This window comes from Engraulis encrasicolus, chromosome 7, assembly GCF_034702125.1.
Source record: "Engraulis encrasicolus isolate BLACKSEA-1 chromosome 7, IST_EnEncr_1.0, whole genome shotgun sequence".
NCBI classification, from domain to species: domain Eukaryota; kingdom Metazoa; phylum Chordata; class Actinopteri; order Clupeiformes; family Engraulidae; genus Engraulis; species Engraulis encrasicolus.
In genome coordinates, this window is record NC_085863.1 from 46,716,297 (window position 1) to 46,734,739 (window position 18,443).

The window sequence follows — 18,443 nt, forward strand, 5'->3', positions numbered from 1 at the left end:
CTCTGATCATTTCCCCTTCTTTGATTTTACAACTTGACCACTGAGTATATTGTATTTGAAGAAAAAGAAATTAAGACGTAGGGAAACGACCGTTCCAACTGTTGTCGTTCAGAATTCTCCTGAGTGGAGCACGACTTTACACGAGTTTACACGAGTGCATAAAGTGAATCCGATTGGTCGTTAAGATGGGCCTGATTCTTTTCTGTCCATTCTCTTGCCACGACCAGGTATCTGTTGCAGTGAATCCCATGCTACAGAGGACAGAGGTGAGTTAAATAAAGGCAGCCTAGTTAGGTTATAAAACTTGTGTTTCCACATGCTCACTCCTCTTTTTATTAAATCTTAGGATGTAGCAGTCCAAGCAATGCCATACAGGATGTCAATGCCACAGAGGATGGTAAATGCCAGAGTAAAAATTAAATATATCTATAGCCCATTCTAACATCTGAAAATCACAATGTTGCATTTCCTATATTTTAATTGAATGACTACATTTCTTTATTTTCTGTTTATTTCTATTAATTTCTTGCTGCAGATCATCATTTATACGATGAACCCATTCACATGCAGGTAGGCTAAGTTAAATGACCAGCCTACATTTGTTTTTCATTCAAACATTTTATTCCATGTTTTTGTTGTTGTTTGTTTTTAACCTCAGCCACAGATCTGTCACAAATCATCACAGCCGAAAATCATTGCAATAATTTCAAAAAGGATACTATTTTAGTCTGAATTATTACTTCTTTTAATATTACACCGACTATGATCCCTGACATACTCTATGCATTTGTATATGCTCCACAGCAGAGTGCATCAGAGGTTCCGATGTTGCCGTATGTGTACTCAGACTTCCTCCCAGCGACGCTGTCTCCAAGCGCCACAGGAGGGGAGGCACAGGCAGAAGGGGCTGGATACTCTACCATCAATGAAGTCAAGGAGCAGGTGCAGGCACTCCAAAACACAACCAAAGACTCGACCTATTCAACAGTGAACTTTCCCAGTGATACAGCGACCTGTGACACTACATGACAACAGTGCATTATTCCCGCCACAAACAAGGTTGAATGTAGCCTATAGTAGGATATGAAAACCATGTGTGATATAGGTCTGATGGCAACATTAAAGGTCTCTTTAAAAATGTATTTTTTTCTTAGAAAAAGGTTTTTTGTTTTGATTGCGTAGGCTCCCTGTTGGCAATGTGAAAATTAACTCATAAAACATTTCAGTAGCATACAAGGCTTTGGGTAATGTGCATTGCATGGGTAGGCCTACAAGAATGTGCAAATAGGGTTGATAGGCCTACTTGAAATCCCACTTGTGCTCCGTTCTTCCACACTAAACAATATTTCACCCAGGGCACGCAAAAATGTGTTTCATTAGTAGCCTATAATATAAGAATATAATAAATGGTAAACAATATTAAGATTTACTTGTACCCTACAAGTAGGCCCTACTAAGCCATTTGTACAGAGGTTACAAAGATTCTTTCATTCTAATTATTCATTTATTCATATTCATTCAGATTCTCTCTGGTTACACTTGTCATTGTGTAACGGAGGCTAACTAGCACAGAGTTGGCGTGGAACGTTGGTAAAACCTCCCTCCGATAGCTTCATACAGTCTCGTGCCGTTGGGCCGAGAGACTAGTCTCTTGGCCCAGCAGTATCGTAGGCTGTGTCTTCCATTGCCGGACCGTTGTAGTTGATGAGATTGCAGGTTCGATCCCCGAGAGGGGTGAACAGGTGCAAGATGACCCCCGTCACAGTGGTGCCGTGACCCGGATGGGAGTGAGGTTTAAGGGGGAGAGTGTAACGGAGGCTAACTAGCACAGAGTTGGTGTGGAACGTTGGTAAAACCTCCCTCCGATAGCCTCATACAGTCTCGTGCCGTTGGGCCGAGAGACTAGTCTCTTGGCCCAGCAGTATCGTAGGCTGTGTCTTCCATTGCCGGACCGTTGTAGTTGACGAGATCGCAGGTTCGATCCCCGAGGGGGGTGAACAGGTGCAAGATGACCCCCGTCACAATTGCACTGACCAAGGCTACGAAATTCTGACTTTTAGTTCATAACTTAGGCTGTAAATTTTCAAACGTGTAGCCTACTTGTATTGCTGAAGCAAATTTGAACGAAAAATAGGCCAGCATTTTACTATTAAATGCTTGATTGAAATATGCTGATTGTTCCATCTGCTTGACTGATGGATATTTGAGGCCGCATGAATGGCACTATACTATGTTGTATGAGCATTTGTAGCGGCCTACCCTGCTATATCACACAAGAAACAGTGAAACCAACCATATCTGGTTGATGTGGCCAGCAGATTGGTAAGGGCATGTTGGTAGTGGTAGGCCTAGTTCAGCATACATTCTTGAAATCCGATTCTGAACCTCAATGGTCTTTGAAGTGGCCAAATTCTGGCATAGGCAACCTCCTGTCAGTCCAAGTTTGTGAAATGTAGTGAAATGTTTTGATGGATTGGGTGCGCGCACGCTCCAATGGAGCACACGTCTGACAACTGACTGCAGTCCACGGTTCACCCAGGTCATGGCTTTGGAGACGAGGAACGCTAAATGTCAGGAACTGTAAACACAGCGTGTGACTGAAGGGGACATATTTTTATGTAACGCACACACGCCATCTCTTGTTTCGCTACCATAGAGACAGGGAAGCTCAAGGGATTAAATGCTGTTCAAGTAGCAATTCACTTGTGTATCTAACCTAGCCCTCTAATACAATCGTTTGAGACCGGATCGGGGTTATATGTCTCGTACATTCAACTGAACGCCTCTGCACAGACTGGTAACCTATTACGACCAAGGCAACTATATTTTCAAGAGATCAGACATCCCGATTGAAGAAGACTTGGGGGAAACGTTAGCTAATAAGCTAACAACAAAGCTATCTTATCACCATGTCTGCTGGCCAGACTGAGCAGGACAAGTAAGTTTGTGGAAAATTGAACTAGACATGCTAACATAAACTAGAGACTGAACTAGAATGTTGACTTCGTTTCGCAAATACGCTGCAAAGTGTCATCGATGTAACTTATTTCATTTGGCGAGAATGAGACAGGCAAACACATGCAATCTATGTGATATTACTTGTGTATTGCACAGGTAGTCCTAGCGCTTTGACAGCGATGGCACCTGATTTGGACATACATTAATAAACATTGCATTAAACGACCGCTAAGGAACGTTTGATTGATTATCACACATGGCAGCAGCAACACTAACAGTGTTGACATTCTGTCAAAAGACCAGGCGTAACCTGTCATTCATTTCCTATGTTAAGTAGGCCTACTGTCCATAAACCTGATGAATTTGCTATGTCAACCTTAATACGAGAGTTACCTCCCTTGCATTATGGCAGCTGTAAATGTATTGGCATTATTTCTCCACAAGATTCAGGGCATGGGTTTACGAAGTTGATGACTTGTAGTATTAAGTGATTAATTAATTGTGCCTTTTTTCTTCTCGAAAAAGTTCAATGGCCAGTTCAAAGTGGCTTGATGCACATTATGACCCTGTCGCCAATCTTTACACCTTCTCCTCTTGTATGGGTAAGACTCAGTAAGACTCAAAACGTCATATCCTTGTTATTAACAAAATTGCCTTAAATCCTTCATTAATGCAGTTGTTTAATTCCATTTTTTGAACAGCGCTTGCTGACTTGCATGGGGATGGGGAGAGTAAGGTATGGCTTGTACCTATTGTACCTATTCATAGGCTATGACATTATCACAACAATGCCAAATTATATTCTAATGTTCTAATAAGTCTTGTTGTCATAATAATCAGTGTTCAATAAGCTAATCATAGTTACCCATTTTGATCTAGCAACTCCTTGATTTGGGTCCTTTCGTAAAGACTTGATTTAACTCTCTTTCTTTTTCCCTCTCTTTCGCTCTTTTCTCTCTCTCTCTCTCTCTCTCTCTCTCTCTCTCTCTCACCCTCCTCTTTCTCTCTTTCTGTCTCACCCCTCTCTCTCTGTCTGGCTCTGTCTCTCTCTCTTCCTCTCTCTTTCTTTCTGTCTCTCTCTCATCCCCTTCTCTCTCCCTCTCTGTTTCTCTCTCACCCCCCCCCCTTTCTGTCTCACACCCCTCTCTCCTCTCTCTGTCTGTCTCTCTCTCACCTCCTTCCCCCTTCCCCCCCTCTCTCCTTTGTTTGCTCTCTCTCTCTCTCTCTCTCTCTCTCTCTCTCTCTCTCTCTCTCTCTCTCTCTCTCTCTCTCTCTCTCTCTCTCTCTCTCTGTCTCTCCCCCCTGTGTAGCTGGTGGTGGGTGACCTGGGCACGGGTGCCAACAACATGAAGCTGAAGGTGTACCGTGGCACGGGCCTGCTGAGCGAGAACACGCTGCTGGACCTGCCCACGGGGCTGGTGGCCTTCCTCATGGACCAGCACGAGCCCCCGACGCCGGCCGTGGCTGTGGCCTCGGGGCCCTTCATCTACGTCTACAAGAACCTGCGACCCTATTTCAAGTTCACGCTGCCCTCGCTGGAGATCAACGCGCTGGAGCAGGACGTCTGGAACCAAGCCAGGGAGGTCAGATTGATTGATTGATTGATTGATTGATTGTTTACATTTATTGCCATTTCAGCAGCTATGGCTATGTCATGGCCAATACAGGTAGAAAAAAAAACATCATATCACATTTACAAAACCAACAACCATAAGAGATTTAATATGCTACTTAACATCAATACATTCTAAAAAATTCAAAACCTTTAAAGGTTAAAATATCAAAAACAGTAGCCAAGCCAGGGAGGTCAGTGGGCTGGGCCGTTTGCAGTAACCAGGCCAGGGTTTTGTCCCAACACTATTCAGCTAAGACATGCAAACATGTACCACATTTACTACGTCCCCTGACAACAGAAAGATTTTGCATTAGGAAAGTTAGTCATATACCCCAACACTGTACAGTTAAGACATACATCTAAAACATCTACCACCTTTACTACGTCTCCTGAAAAGATAAAGATTGTGTAGTAGGAAAGTTATTTTTTCTAAAGATGTTGCACCAAAATAATTAAGCTATTTACTTGAGGTTGAGGTTGAGGTTTTCATATTCACATTTTACACTGCACAACATGGCCTTTCTAACTATGATAGTCGCATGTCTCTGACACGGCTTACCAGTGCAAATGTGTTTTCATGCGTAATTATGTATGTTTATTGACTGATTTCTATTCTGTTAAAGGACATGATTGATACAATGACGCTGAAGGAAATGCTGGAGGGAATAAGGTGAAAAAACATCATCTCTGTCAGTAGTACATACCCCAAACATCTTGTAGGTCATAGGAGTGAATATGTTTATGAAAGAGTTGTCTCTATTAGGATTTTTTAAAAAACGTTTTTGTCGTCTTTATCTTAGGGACAAGGCAGAAGTTCCACTCTCAGTGAGATCATTAAGGTACTGTAAAGGTTCAGTAGAAACACACACACACACACACACACACACACACACACACACACACACACACACACACACACACACACACACACACACACACACACACACACACACACACACACACACACACACACACGTTGTGGTTCAAGTGGTTCAAGAACCTGTTTTCTTCTTTTTTTGACATATCTGGTATCCTGTTGAGCTAAGTGTCACAGTGTCATGATGTGTGACTTCCTGTTTGTTTCTGTCAGCAGGTTTGGTGTCATGTCATTTTCAAAGTGCGGTGTGATTGACTTTTTTTTCCTTTTTTTTAAAAAAGGTTTCTCATGTTGGAACCACAGGAGATGGCACCTTTTGTGAACATGTACAAAGACCAGCCTATACGCAGACAGGTCTGTATGATCAGTGACATTGCACAGAAAACTCAGTCCACAATCAGTCCTCAATACAATATGGCATTGTATGTGTTTGTGTCTCTCTGTCACTGTGAATCTCAGTGTCTCCATATGATGATGTGAATGTATGCGATGTATGCAAATGTATCCGTATGTATGTGAATGTCTGAATATACTGTACTGTATGTGTGAGTGTATTGCTGCATACAGGTGCATGTGCTTGTATGTCTCCACAAATGTGTGCCAATATATGTGTGTCCCTATGGTATGTCTAGACGGTCATCACGTGCATAGGCACACTGAAGAAGAACATGGCGGATGAGGATGCTATCAGCTGCTTGGTGATCGGAACAGAGAATAAGGACATCTTCGTCCTGGACCCAGAGGCCTTCACCATCCTCTCCAAGGTGACGCATGCAGTGCACACACGTACACACGCACATACGCAAGCATGCACATGCGCACACACACACACATCTAGACACACTTCTAGGAAAAAATAACAAAAGGCTTATGTGTTTCAACCTCCCAGGCGTGTGTGTGTGTGTGCGTGTGTGTGTGTCTGTGGTGCGTAGCGGTTTAGCTCTGTGTTTCTCAACCTTTTTTCAGTCACAATGCCACTGTTACCATGAATAAAAAAATCTCAAGGAACCCCCCCGAAATGCACGCACACACACACACACAGGACAGTGTCATGTTGGACAGTGTCATGTTGGACGTCTTTGACCCACACACACACACACACACACACACACACACACACACACACACACACACACACACACACACACACACACACACACACACACACACACACACACACACACACACACACACACAGCATCCTCAGAAGAAATAATCGTTATAATCACTGTTTAACCCTCCCCCCCCCTCCACACACACATACCACCCTCACTTTCCATATAAAGCACACACACACACACACACACACACACACACACTCACACACTCAGCATACTCACAAGAAATCTTAACCCCCCTTTTCCTGGCTCATTTTTTGGGGTAAAAGTTTTTTCTCTTGCTGCTCTACTAGAGAGGCTCCAAAAGCTCCAAAACGTACTTAACTTAGTAATACATAGCTGTTTATCAGAAGCTGTGAAAACCTAGCCTGATTATCAAATCTCAATTCAAAGCAATGCTTCCAAAGGTGTTCCGACACTAGGAGGGCAGCCTGGCAGCCTGGCTACTGAAAACCACTGTTATATTTGAAAAAAAATAACTGTTAACACCCACCACACACACACGCTTACCACCCTCACCGGTTTCCATATAACGCACAAACACTCACACCCTCACACACTCATTCACACACCCTCACACACTCATTCACACACACACACGCACACACGCACACGCACACGCACACGCATACGCACACACACTTGGTCTGCGGTCTTGATTTATTAACTATGTGTTTCTCTGCCTCCTCCTCATACAGACACACACACAGCCACACTCACACTCTCTTCCTCCTCCTCAGATGTCTCTGCCCAGCGCTCCCACCATGATGGACGTCACGGGACAGTTTGACATTGAGTTCCGCATCACAGTGGGCTGTCGTGATGGAAACATCTACATCCTGCGCAGGTGAGTGATTCTATCGAGGCAAATGGTGATTGGCTGCAGACATGTACGCAATGCATTGCCATAAGTTTAAAAATGGAGTGCTTTTTGTGTTGTCTACTGTCTGGATACGTCTGGCTACCTGAATCAGCACACAATGGTGATAGAATTAAAACTAAGCAAGTAATAATAAAACAAAAGATCAAATCAGCGGGGTGTCTGTAATGGAAATATCTACATCCTGTAATTCTATCTTGTGGAGTGGTGTTTTTCCCCTTTTTACATGTCGCAAGTTGGGAGTGTTTTAGCTGCCAGCGAGATATTCTGAAAGTAGATTGGTAAACATCTCCATAGAGATACAGTATATGATATGAGCATTACCTTTAGATCCTATCGGGCTGCTTCTTACTTCCCATGTGAGATGAGTCTATTGAGTGTACACTGGGACCTGAAGAAAGAGGTTACACATCACAGCTTACATAGAAACTAGTTTGTTTATTTTACACACAAATCTTGCCTTGACCATTCTGACTCACAGAGCTGATTCTAAGTCTGAAAGTAGAGGCTGGAGCACACTGCAACATCGTTTTTGAGTTTTTATTATGTGCAAACACCTTGTTAACATTTTGGTGTTGCTACACCTTCTCCCAAACAAGAAGAAGGTGTACCAACACCGAAACATTAGTCAGGTGTTAACCTTCTTCCAAAGAAAAAGAAGGTGTACCAACATCGAAACACTAGTCGGGTGTTTGCACATAATAAAAACGTATGAACAAAGCTGCAGACATGTACGCATGCATGCCACTACTTTAAAAGTGGACACCTCAGGCTGCCTGAATCAACACACAATTGTGATTATAATTGTGTATTGATATAAAACTAAGCAAGCATAAAAAAATGTTATCAGTGGGGTGTCTGGAATGGAAATGCGTATCTACATCCTGTGATTGTATCTGGTTAAGTGGTGTTTTTCCCCTTTTTACATTTTGCAAGGTGTGAATGTTTTGAAAGAAGATTTAGCAACACTGACACGTTAGTTTCGACTTCTTCTTCCAAAGAAGTCTTGCCTGTATTGCCTTTTGAGAAATTAGTAGAGCTTTGAAAAGAAGAAGGCGCTCTAGATCTTCAGATAAATAAACTGGTGCATGGACCCAAACGGAGGTTGCAAATTGTGGGTAGGTCACACTCTGAAAAAGACACAAAAGTGGGGCACAAGGATTTTTAAAAAGATATGTTTTAGGGCCTTTGTGCCTTTATTTGTGATAGGACAGTGAGATAGGGACAGGAAAGGAGTGGGGAGAGAGAGACAGGGAAGAACTGGTAAATGACCCGGTCCGGAATCGAACCTGGGTCGGCGGCTTAGAAACCCAATGCCCTACCGTTAGGCCACGGCAGGGCCAGCACAAAGGGTTTTTAAGAAAAAATCTTGCTCCTTTGTGTCTTTTACGGTGTGTGAACCTACCCTCACTTGAGAAGCAGAACTCTGCCTCAGCTCACCTCTCACTCTGGTTGTTTGCCGCCTCATTTCAGAGACTCTGCACAGCCCAAGTACTGCATTGAGCTGTCGGCCCACCCAGTGGGGCTGGTGAGGCTGGGGAAGAATGTGGTGGTGGGCTGCGCTCAGGAGACCCTGCAGTGTTACACGCAGAAGGTAGGCCAAGTTCACACAAGTTTGCTCATGCTCAATGACTTTGTTTCTGTTTCTGAACCACACCAACACCACACTTGCACACTATTTATACGTCTTTCTCTTTCTGCCTCTCATTCACACACCTAAAGCTATATTCACACACTTTACTCGCATCTCACTCACTCGCCTTCTCGCCACACACTCATGCAATGTTCGCTGAATGTTCCCACAGGTTTAACTGCCACTGCAAAAGTGAGAAGTACTGTCAGTTATCAGAGCTCTGCATTCCAATTGGTTACTTGGTACCTCGCCTCGCCTCGCAGCGCTTGTACTCTCCTCGCCTCCTCACTGAAACACATAGACATTCTCTTGACTTCACTCGCTGAGCGAGTAACTAGCAGCAATGTGTGTGAACGTAGCTTAAATCACTCAGTTTTACAAACACAGACCCAAACGCTCTCGCACATTTAACACACGCACACCCACAACCACACATGTATGCACACACAAACACACAAGCACACACACATGCACACACAAATTCCATGACCTTTAATGATGTTCCATCTCCCTTTAAATAGAGTGGGCTATAAAGTCACTTGTGTTTTGAAATGAATGTCAGACATTTAAAAAATGTGTGATTTTGTTTGCCCACTCACTGCCTGCGAAGTGTTTGGAGCTTCCGTTCCGACCAAAAACCTTGTTTTGCATGTGTGCGTGCCTATGTGTGTACATCAGATTAAAATATATAGTTTTACACTGTACTAATCAACACTCAAGTGCTTTTTGCCTGCCTCTCCTCTTTTTCCTCACCTACTCCTTCCTCCTTCTGTTCTCTTTCTCTTCATGTTCTTCCTCCTCTCCTCTCTTCTCCTCTCCTCCTTTCATACTCCTCTACATTATGTTCCTCCTCGTCCTCTGCCCCATGTTCTTGTCAATCTCCTCTCCTGTCCTCTCCTCTCCTCTCCTACTCTCTTCATCCTCCTCTCCTCTCCTCTCCCCTCCTCCTCCTCCTCCTCTCCTCTCTCCTCCTCTCCTCTCCTCTCCTCTCCTCTCCTCTCCTCTCCTCCTCCTCCTCCTCCTCCTCCTCCTCCACCTCCAGGGTAAGAAGTTGTGGACGGTGTATCTGCCTGCGGCGGTGACCACTATGGGTCTGATGGACCTGCCTACCAAGGGCTTCCAGGCGGTGCTGGTGGCTCTGTCCAGCATGGAGGTGCACGTCTACCGCGACAAGAACCTCGTCAGCACCATCAGGACACCGGTGCGCTACCCGCTACACACACGCGCACACACACACGATCATAACACACACATGATCAACACACACACATACAATCATAACACACACACACACACACACACACAGACACACAGACACACACACACGCATGCACACACGCACACACATACACACGCACACACACACACGCGCACACACACACGCGCACACACACACACGCGCACACGCATACGCATACACATACACATACACACACACACACACACACACACACACACACACACACACACACACACACACACACACACACACACACACACACACACTGGTCATGTCTGACTTACACGTGGTCATGTTATTACAGTAACAGGGTCTTTCTTAGTCACTCAGTAAGTTGTATTGTTGCAGCTCTTAGAGGTCAAAAATCTCGCAGCATTCATTTCACATAATATCTCATCAGCTTTCACATATTTGTTAACATACACCTTCTTACATACATATAAAAACTCATTCTGTTATTCTACATTTGGTAACATACACTTTATTACTTACACATACTCTTACTTCTTTATTTAATACTTCTTTCATACATGTTTGTATTATATGTTTGTATCATTTGTATTAATACTTTATCATACAGTATGTACTATGTGCATGTATACAGTATATACCATGTGAATATATATGACTAGATTCTGGAAACAGGCATTTCTTTGCACACGACATTGTGTGCTTCGAGGGCTTTGGTGCTTTCCAGACCTCATTCTGTATCTTGTTGAAACCGCAAAACACAGCCACACCAGTCTGGTTTCATTTCTTCTTTAATTTTAGTTCAATGACTTTTGATTTATACTTCTGCTATTTTCTGATGATCGTCTCACTACTTCATGGCTGCAGACATGTACGCTTGCCACAAGTTTCTAAAATGAAAACCGTGTATTTTATTTGGTTTCCTGTTTGGACTGGCAAAATCAACACATGGCTGCCTAAAGCAGCACATGCATGTTGTCATGAAACTAAGCACACAAACAAACAAACAAACAAACAAACAAACAAACAAAAGCCACATTATAGTAAATCTCCTTTCATTTTGTACACATTAGTAAATCTCCTTTCATTTTCTACACATTTGTAAACCTTGTTTCCTTTTTTACACATATGTAAACCTTGTTTCCTTTTTTACACATATGTAAACCTCGTTTCCTTTTTTACACATATGTAAACCTCGTTTCATTTTGTACACAGTGTGTTTCGGACCCCTCTGACACCTCTTGAAGCTGCACACTAGTAGCACAGCTGCACTAACGATCTGTCTTCTCATAGCGTGCGTGCATGTACTTGTCTCAGTACTTCTTGTTGTGCCAGTTGTTTTGTGGTCCCTTTGACCAGTTTGCAATGTGCCTCTGAACTCCACTCTGTTACAACAGGATGTGGTCACCAGCATTTGCTTCGGCCGCTACGGACGTGAAGACGGTACCTTGGTCATGACTACAAAAGGTAAAAAAACCCTGCCAACATATCACCTTTACAGCAGTACTTCTAAATGGGGGCGCAACAGCCCTCCCAGGGGGCATTGGGGAGCCTAGTGGGTGTTGAGAAGGATAGAGCTTACAGTAGTTCCCATTCTGGTAGCATTAGTCTATTTCATTTTTCAATACTGAGGGGGCGTTGGCAGGCTTTTGATGAAGTCAAGGGGGCTTTGGGAGGCTTATGATGAGGTCAATGGAGCGTCTGTTCAAAAAAGGTTGAGAACCACTGCTTTACAGTGACATCATGTCACTGACATCAATACAATAAATGTAGCGCATTGACATACAATTTCTAGAAATGAGTGGGTGGATTTTGAGTGTGTGGATTTTTTGAGCATGGAGGTGCGAACTTCGCTGGAGGGAGGGAGTTAGTGCCACCTTCATGAGGTGTGTGTGTGTGTGTGTGCGTGCGTGCGTGCGTGCGTGCGTGCGTGCATGCGTGCGTGTGCACGCTGTACTACATGTGTATTGTAGGTGACCGCGATTTCCTCGGGTTACTGTTGTTGCTGGAACGACATCGCAAAGTTGGTCCTGGATCAACATCTGGTTTGAGTGGTTATCTATGTCAGATTTCGCGCCAGTAACGTCTTCTGTAGCCTATGGATTAAGATCAGTTATGCAGAAGTGCCTTGCTGTTACAAAATACAATTATTCACTGACAGAAGTTTAGGAATATGTTTTGGTAAAGGCATAATTTGGCATGTTGTTAGGTTGGTGCACACATTTTCACTGACCGGTTATGTTTAGGAATTAGTTTTGGTTTAGGCACAGTTCCACATAGTAGCCACTGTAATAGCCTACCTAGCCATAACCAGAGCCGTATACTGCCGTGCAATACTAGAACGCAGTAACTCAAAATGGTCGAAATTTTTTTTATATCGGAAATCGGTTCTAAACTACCTCATTTGTCTTGTGTCCAAAAATGGTGGTCCAACACAGTCCCGTTTTGGAGAAAACTCATTTTGAAAGTGCAAAAATGACCCAAAAAAGGTTAGACAAAAACGCAGTAAGTCGGCGAGTTAATGCTGCACGTTCCAATGGGACTGGTTTGGGAGTAGACAGTAATACAAGCTAAGAACGCAGTAACTCCTGCAGTAACTCCATTTTGTGGCAGTAATACCAGCCAAGAACGCAGTAACTCTGTTTTTTGTGGCAAAAAGACACATAAATGTTTTTTTGTGTGCATTAAATTTCTATCCTAAACAAGCATTACCAGGAAGTGTCACCACCAATTTACTGACAACACAGTTGTCGCGCCATATGGAAAACTTTGAAGCCTTTTTTCTCAGTTTGCCGTTTTCAGAGTTACTGCGTTCTAAGATTGTAGGGCAGTATAGGCTACCACCGTGACGGCACTTGGCATGCCCGTTAATTTTTGGAATCAGACCTAGAATAGGCTAACATACCAGATGTTGATCCAGGACCAACTTTGCGATGTCGTTCCAGGAACAACAGTAACCCAAGGTAATTGCGGTCACCGTGTATTGTACTGTATGTGTATTATTCACCCATGTTTGTGTGTGCAGGGGGAGGTCTGATTGTGAAGATCCTGAAGAGGACGGCTGTGTTTGAGGACCGTGACTCGGCCCCCGGGCCACCTCTGGCCCAGAGCATCCGACTCAACGTGCCCAAGAAGACCAAGCTGTACGTGGACCAGACCATGAGGGAGCGGGAGAACGCTGTGGGTACGCGACTCTGTCTCACAACACGCCTACTGATCCTCTTCTGTCTTCTTTTTAAAACATTTGTTTTGGGCCAAGATTTTTTTGTTGTCTTTTTCGACTCTATGTAATAGGACAGTGTGAGAGGTGGACAGGAAGCGAATTGGGAGAAAGACAGGGGGAGGGGTCGGCAAAGGACCCGGGCCAGGAATCAAACTCGTGTCAGCCGCATGGCAGTCGAGTGCCCTACCGGTTGGCTAGGGCAGGAACGCTTCGGGCCATTTCTAGCATTTATTTGTATAGTGCAGTGAAGATGGAGACTGGAAGCTAGTGGGAGAGAGAGATGGGGTAGGGTTGGGACATGACCCAGGCCAGACCAGGCTGGGTCGCATGGGTATGCAAGCCCATTATGAGGAGCTTAGCGTGCTGCGCCACACTGCCCCCCTTGGTTTTAATGGCGGACCACCATCCTTTTACAGAGCATTTACAAGACTTAGTATATGTGTTTTATTATTGTATTCACAACACCAAGACTTATTTTATTATTTTATTCACAACACATTTTGTTATTTTATTCATAACACATCATCAAATAACATTAACTATCGTCAATTTGTGGTTTTAATTGTTGCCATTGACACAAAAACAGTTTTCTTTTCTATTTAGCGTCTATCGCAATTGCACAGCAGAAGTGTCAGTTGATCTTACATGCTTATCTCAAATCTCTCATCTTCCTGTTAACACACAGCATTTAATTCCAGTAACTAAGTTATTTTTCACGCTAAGTCAAGATGGCGTGTCAACATGTGTGTCTTCTTCAGTGTACTTTGTGAAATGACAGACAGAGGTATGGCACTGAGCAGTGTTCACTGACTACCAATGATACTTTCTTCAGTGTTGAACTGTAATGAGTGACAGGCCTATTTTAAAGTGCACTCGTAAGGAAGCATGAATCGACAAAATTGCTCAAATTCAGATTCAGAAAGCTTTATTTGTCCCAACATTTGTTAATTTACTTTGGCAGTCCAAGTCTCAACAAATAAGATGGGTAAAACTAGAAATGGCAGCCTGCATTGTGTGTGCCGTGGGCAGCTTAGTTCGAACTGTCAGAGCCGTACATCTCTATGCACGGCTCTGCGATCTGTGGGGTTACACTGCCCTCTAGAGGTTCATATTTGTACTTAGCCTATAACGGCTTAAAACTCCCCATAAGGGAGTATGGCACTATTTTGGGGCTTAATACAGGTAAAATCGTTGGCTGGGGTTTATAAAGGTGGTAAATCGTCTTATTTTTCATGTTAAGCATTGTCTTGCTGTAAGACAAGTTAAAAGAGGGAATATGTCGCTAAGCTAATGAAAGTCAATGGATCCGTGTAGCATTGTAGCAAGCTACACGGATCCATTGACTTTCAATAGCTTAGCGACATGCTCCCTCTTTTAACTTGTCTTAAAGCAAGACAACGGCTTACATGAAAAATAAGACACTTTACCACCTTTATACTTACCATACCCCTTTAAAAAGCCCTCAATAAATACATTACTGAAAGTAAGATGATTTCACTTGAATTATATTAGTAATGAAGTGCACATTATTCTGTGCAAATGACAAACAAGTGATGGACTGTTATCACCACAGTGTTGTGTTTTTCTTTTGATTTCAGACATGTAAAAGTTTTAACCACTGACGTAATATATACATCAATGGTTTTAACCATAGTGTACATTTTTTACATGTCTGAAACAAAATAAAACGTACGACTTGGTTTAAGATAATGAATGTAATGCATCTATTAGTCTGTAGATTGGGATTGTATTAATCTTGAATGAGGTATGGTCTGAAATACACATTTTCCCTATGTGGTTTATTCCTCCTGGAGTGATAGGATCCATTTTTCTCCTGCTGATTCATTCTGGTCTGCAGTGTGTCCTTATCACATGCCGAGTCATTTCCTAACCCTTCTCCATCTCTCACCTTCTCTCATATCCTGTCTCTTTCTCTCACCGTCCTGATTAAATAAAGCACAACAGCCCCAAAAATATTTTAAAAGAAAGACAAAATAGAACCGGCGTGACGTGTGCCCATGCATCTCTTGGGTCCCGTCTGTCATCTCTAATTGTGTTTGTCGCCTCTGTGTTGTGTTGTGTTGTGTAGTGATGCACCGGGCGTTCCAGATGGACCTGAGCCGCCTGCGTCTGGCCGCGGCGAGAGCCTACGTGAAGGCCCTGGAGTCCAGCCTCACGCCCATGTCCGCCAGCATAACCGAACCACTCAAGATGAACGCTGTGGTGAGTGTCATCACTTAAGTCACCATCGTCATCGTCATCATCATCAACATTCTCATAGTCAACATCACAATCACCACATATTTTACATGGGACCCTATTTGACCCTTCTGAGAAATGTGCTTGTTTCAGTTATATAGAGATAAAACTATGCACAGAATGCTGTGATTCTAAACCTTTTAAGTGTTTTAATGACAACAATGACTGTCTTAACATACAGTATATACTGCTGACTCTTATTTCCAAAGCGACTTCCTATTTCTGTAGGTAAAGGGTTTTGGTTACAGTCCCAGTCCCACCCATACACACACTATTCAGGGCATTTCTACGTAATATTACGCAGAACCGTTAGCCAATGCCTCATGCAGTGACGTAACTTTGCGGGTCAGAATCAGGGAAAATAATACAGTCAGTATATTATTCCGGTTTATTTTAGTGTTACATCTATTAGCACTAATAAATACAGTGCTAATGCCTGTATAAGTAACTTGTAGTAAGGCATGTACTAAGCAAAATCAATGAACAAGACATTTGCGAATTCATGCCTAACAAATCTTTGATTTTGCCTAGTACATGCCTTAGTTACTTACTTATACAGTATACAAGCTTTACCATTGTCTATATTAGTGCTTATTGATGTCACACTAAAATAAAGTGTAAGCATTATTCCTTGTCCTAATCTATCCATGCTCCCCCCTGTCCTCAGGTCCAGGGCCTGGGCCCGTCCTTCAAACTGACGCTGAACATCCAGAACACGGCGGCCAGCCGGCCCGTCATGAACCTGGTCATCTACTTCCTGTTTGACGAGGGCCTGTACAGCATGAGCACCGCCTTCTTCAAGGTGAGCCTCACTTCCTGCCTAAACGCCACCGGACATCACCTCACTTCCTGTAGATGGCTCTACTAGGCCAGTGACATATCTCTGTCAATTTAGTTTTGTCAGCAGAATTGTATATATTATGTATGTATTGTATGTGACTGAGAGGCAACTGCTGCAAATTTCATCAAATGGACTTTGGACTGGAAATGGACTTGCAATACATCTTTTTACTGGATACTTTCTTCCTATTAAGGAAGCACTTGAAAATGTCCCCACGACCATATTTACATGTGTGTTGGCAGTGTCTATTTGAAGGGTTTTGTTGCAAAACAGTGTATCCATTTTGTAGAATGTTAGGAAATTGACATTGTTGTATTGGGCATTCCATTGCATTGCAAAATGCATTTTATATACGTTTAAAAAGTATGTTCTCAAAATATTTGAATGGAAAGAATTCACACATAGGTGATGGGACCTCTGAACAGTCATTTCCAATAATAAAATGCAAAAGTCAAAAACGGTGGATACACCATTTCGCAACGAAACCCTTGATTTTTTTCTTGCTTGTTCGCTTTGTCCATGTAAAGTAGTTACGGTACTGCACTTTCTTTTAATAGGGTAATACAGTATCATTGAGTATAAAGTATTGGTGAAACTTTCAACAGAGCAATACTGTGGGAATAACTTGGTCATGGTTCAATAAGGAGCCACTCGACAATAAACACGTTTACAGTAGACAAATGTCATCATCCAGAGAAACTATATGGTATCTGCTGTTTGCTTTCTCAGATCCCTCTGCTGGTCCCTGGCCTGAACTATCCCATTGACACCTTTGTGGAGTGCTTGACTGACAAAGGCATCTCAGACATCATAAAAGTAAGCCACCTGAAAAGCCATTCATTCACAATATTGACCTAACGATGTTTACACTGATACTCTACGCATGTCTATGAACTGTGTGTCTGTGTGTCTGTGTGTCTGTGTGTGTGTGTGTGTGTGTGTGTGTGTGTGTGTGTGTGTGTGTGTGTGTGTGTGTGACCCATATACAGTATGCGGTCTCGTGATGATTCACTAGTGTTTGTGTTGGAAGAGACTCCAAAGGGCTTTATATGGACTTCACACTGTGTTGTCAGTGTTGTCTCTTTATGCAGCTGTGTGCATGTGTACCTCACATGTTACATTATTTGACTCTCAGGTGTGTGTGTGCTTTTGTACACGTGTGCATTTGTAGTTATGTGCAAATGGGTATGTTGTCCTGGACCCAGGGAGAGAGGGGGCCCAGAATTGGGTCCTCATTACATTGTATGTATTGTGTGGGGGGACCCTTTCAAATGGCTTTGTCCCGGAGTCCCGGCCAATGATGTCAGCCGCTGTGTGTGTGTGTGTGTGTGTTGTGTGTGTGTGCTTGTGTGCGTGTGCATTAATCCCATGTCCCCTGTGTGTTGTTGTGTATTTGCAGGTGTTTGTGCTACGAGAGGGCAAGAGCACCCCTCTGCTGACAGCCCACATTAACATGCCTGTGAGCGAGGGTCTACCCCTCAACTGAAGCCACACACACACACACACACACACTAACGGCCAAACACACACCAAGCTCAGCTACTCCAGTACACCAGGAGACAGCCTAGTAGCAAGCTAGTGAAGCAAGACTGGCATCCAGAAGACCAAATTGATACATCCCCCTGTGGATGTACTGTATCAATAGAGGAATGGAGCAGGCAGCTTGAGCTGTCCTTTCAGGCCCCTGCAGGCTTCCGTAGAGTAGGTGAATGAGGGGGCTAACATGCCTCGTAAGCTAACTGAGAAAGAGGCCCTATCTCAATGCCCAGTGTTCTAGCCTTGCTAGGACGTGAAACGCCCAGTGATTGGATACTCTTTGGTGAACTCCG

General features: G+C 43.4%; 1 protein-coding gene and 1 long non-coding RNA gene across 2 annotated transcripts; both read left to right on the forward strand.

Moving 5' to 3' along the window:
* The first annotated feature begins 220 nt into the window (after window positions 1-220).
* Window positions 221-570, forward strand: LOC134452245 (uncharacterized). Its single transcript, XR_010035410.1, has 3 exons — window positions 221-266; window positions 347-397; window positions 536-570. It is a non-coding gene; the product is annotated as an uncharacterized LOC134452245 (long non-coding RNA).
* Window positions 571-2,488: 1,918 nt separating this feature from the next.
* On the forward strand, window positions 2,489-18,413 carry bbs1 (Bardet-Biedl syndrome 1). The gene is made up of 17 exons (XM_063202605.1): window positions 2,489-2,938; window positions 3,484-3,560; window positions 3,660-3,694; window positions 4,269-4,541; window positions 5,197-5,243; window positions 5,374-5,412; window positions 5,732-5,804; window positions 6,083-6,214; window positions 7,309-7,415; window positions 8,922-9,042; window positions 10,124-10,282; window positions 11,689-11,758; window positions 13,317-13,475; window positions 15,604-15,737; window positions 16,441-16,575; window positions 17,344-17,430; window positions 18,014-18,413. The coding sequence occupies exons 1-17, from the start codon at window positions 2,910-2,912 to the stop codon at window positions 18,098-18,100; spliced, it is 1,764 nt and encodes a 587-aa protein (XP_063058675.1). The 5' UTR covers window positions 2,489-2,909; the 3' UTR covers window positions 18,101-18,413.
* Window positions 18,414-18,443: the final 30 nt, after the last annotated feature.

Coding starts and splice junctions, on each gene's coding strand:
- bbs1 (XM_063202605.1), top strand. CDS start 2,910: ATGTCTGCTGGCCAGACTGAGCAGGACAA. Junction 3,695..4,268: donor ATGGGGATGGGGAGAGTAAG/GTATGGCTTGTA, acceptor CCCCCTGTGTAG/CTGGTGGTGGGTGACCTGGG. Junction 6,215..7,308: donor CCTTCACCATCCTCTCCAAG/GTGACGCATGCA, acceptor CCTCCTCCTCAG/ATGTCTCTGCCCAGCGCTCC.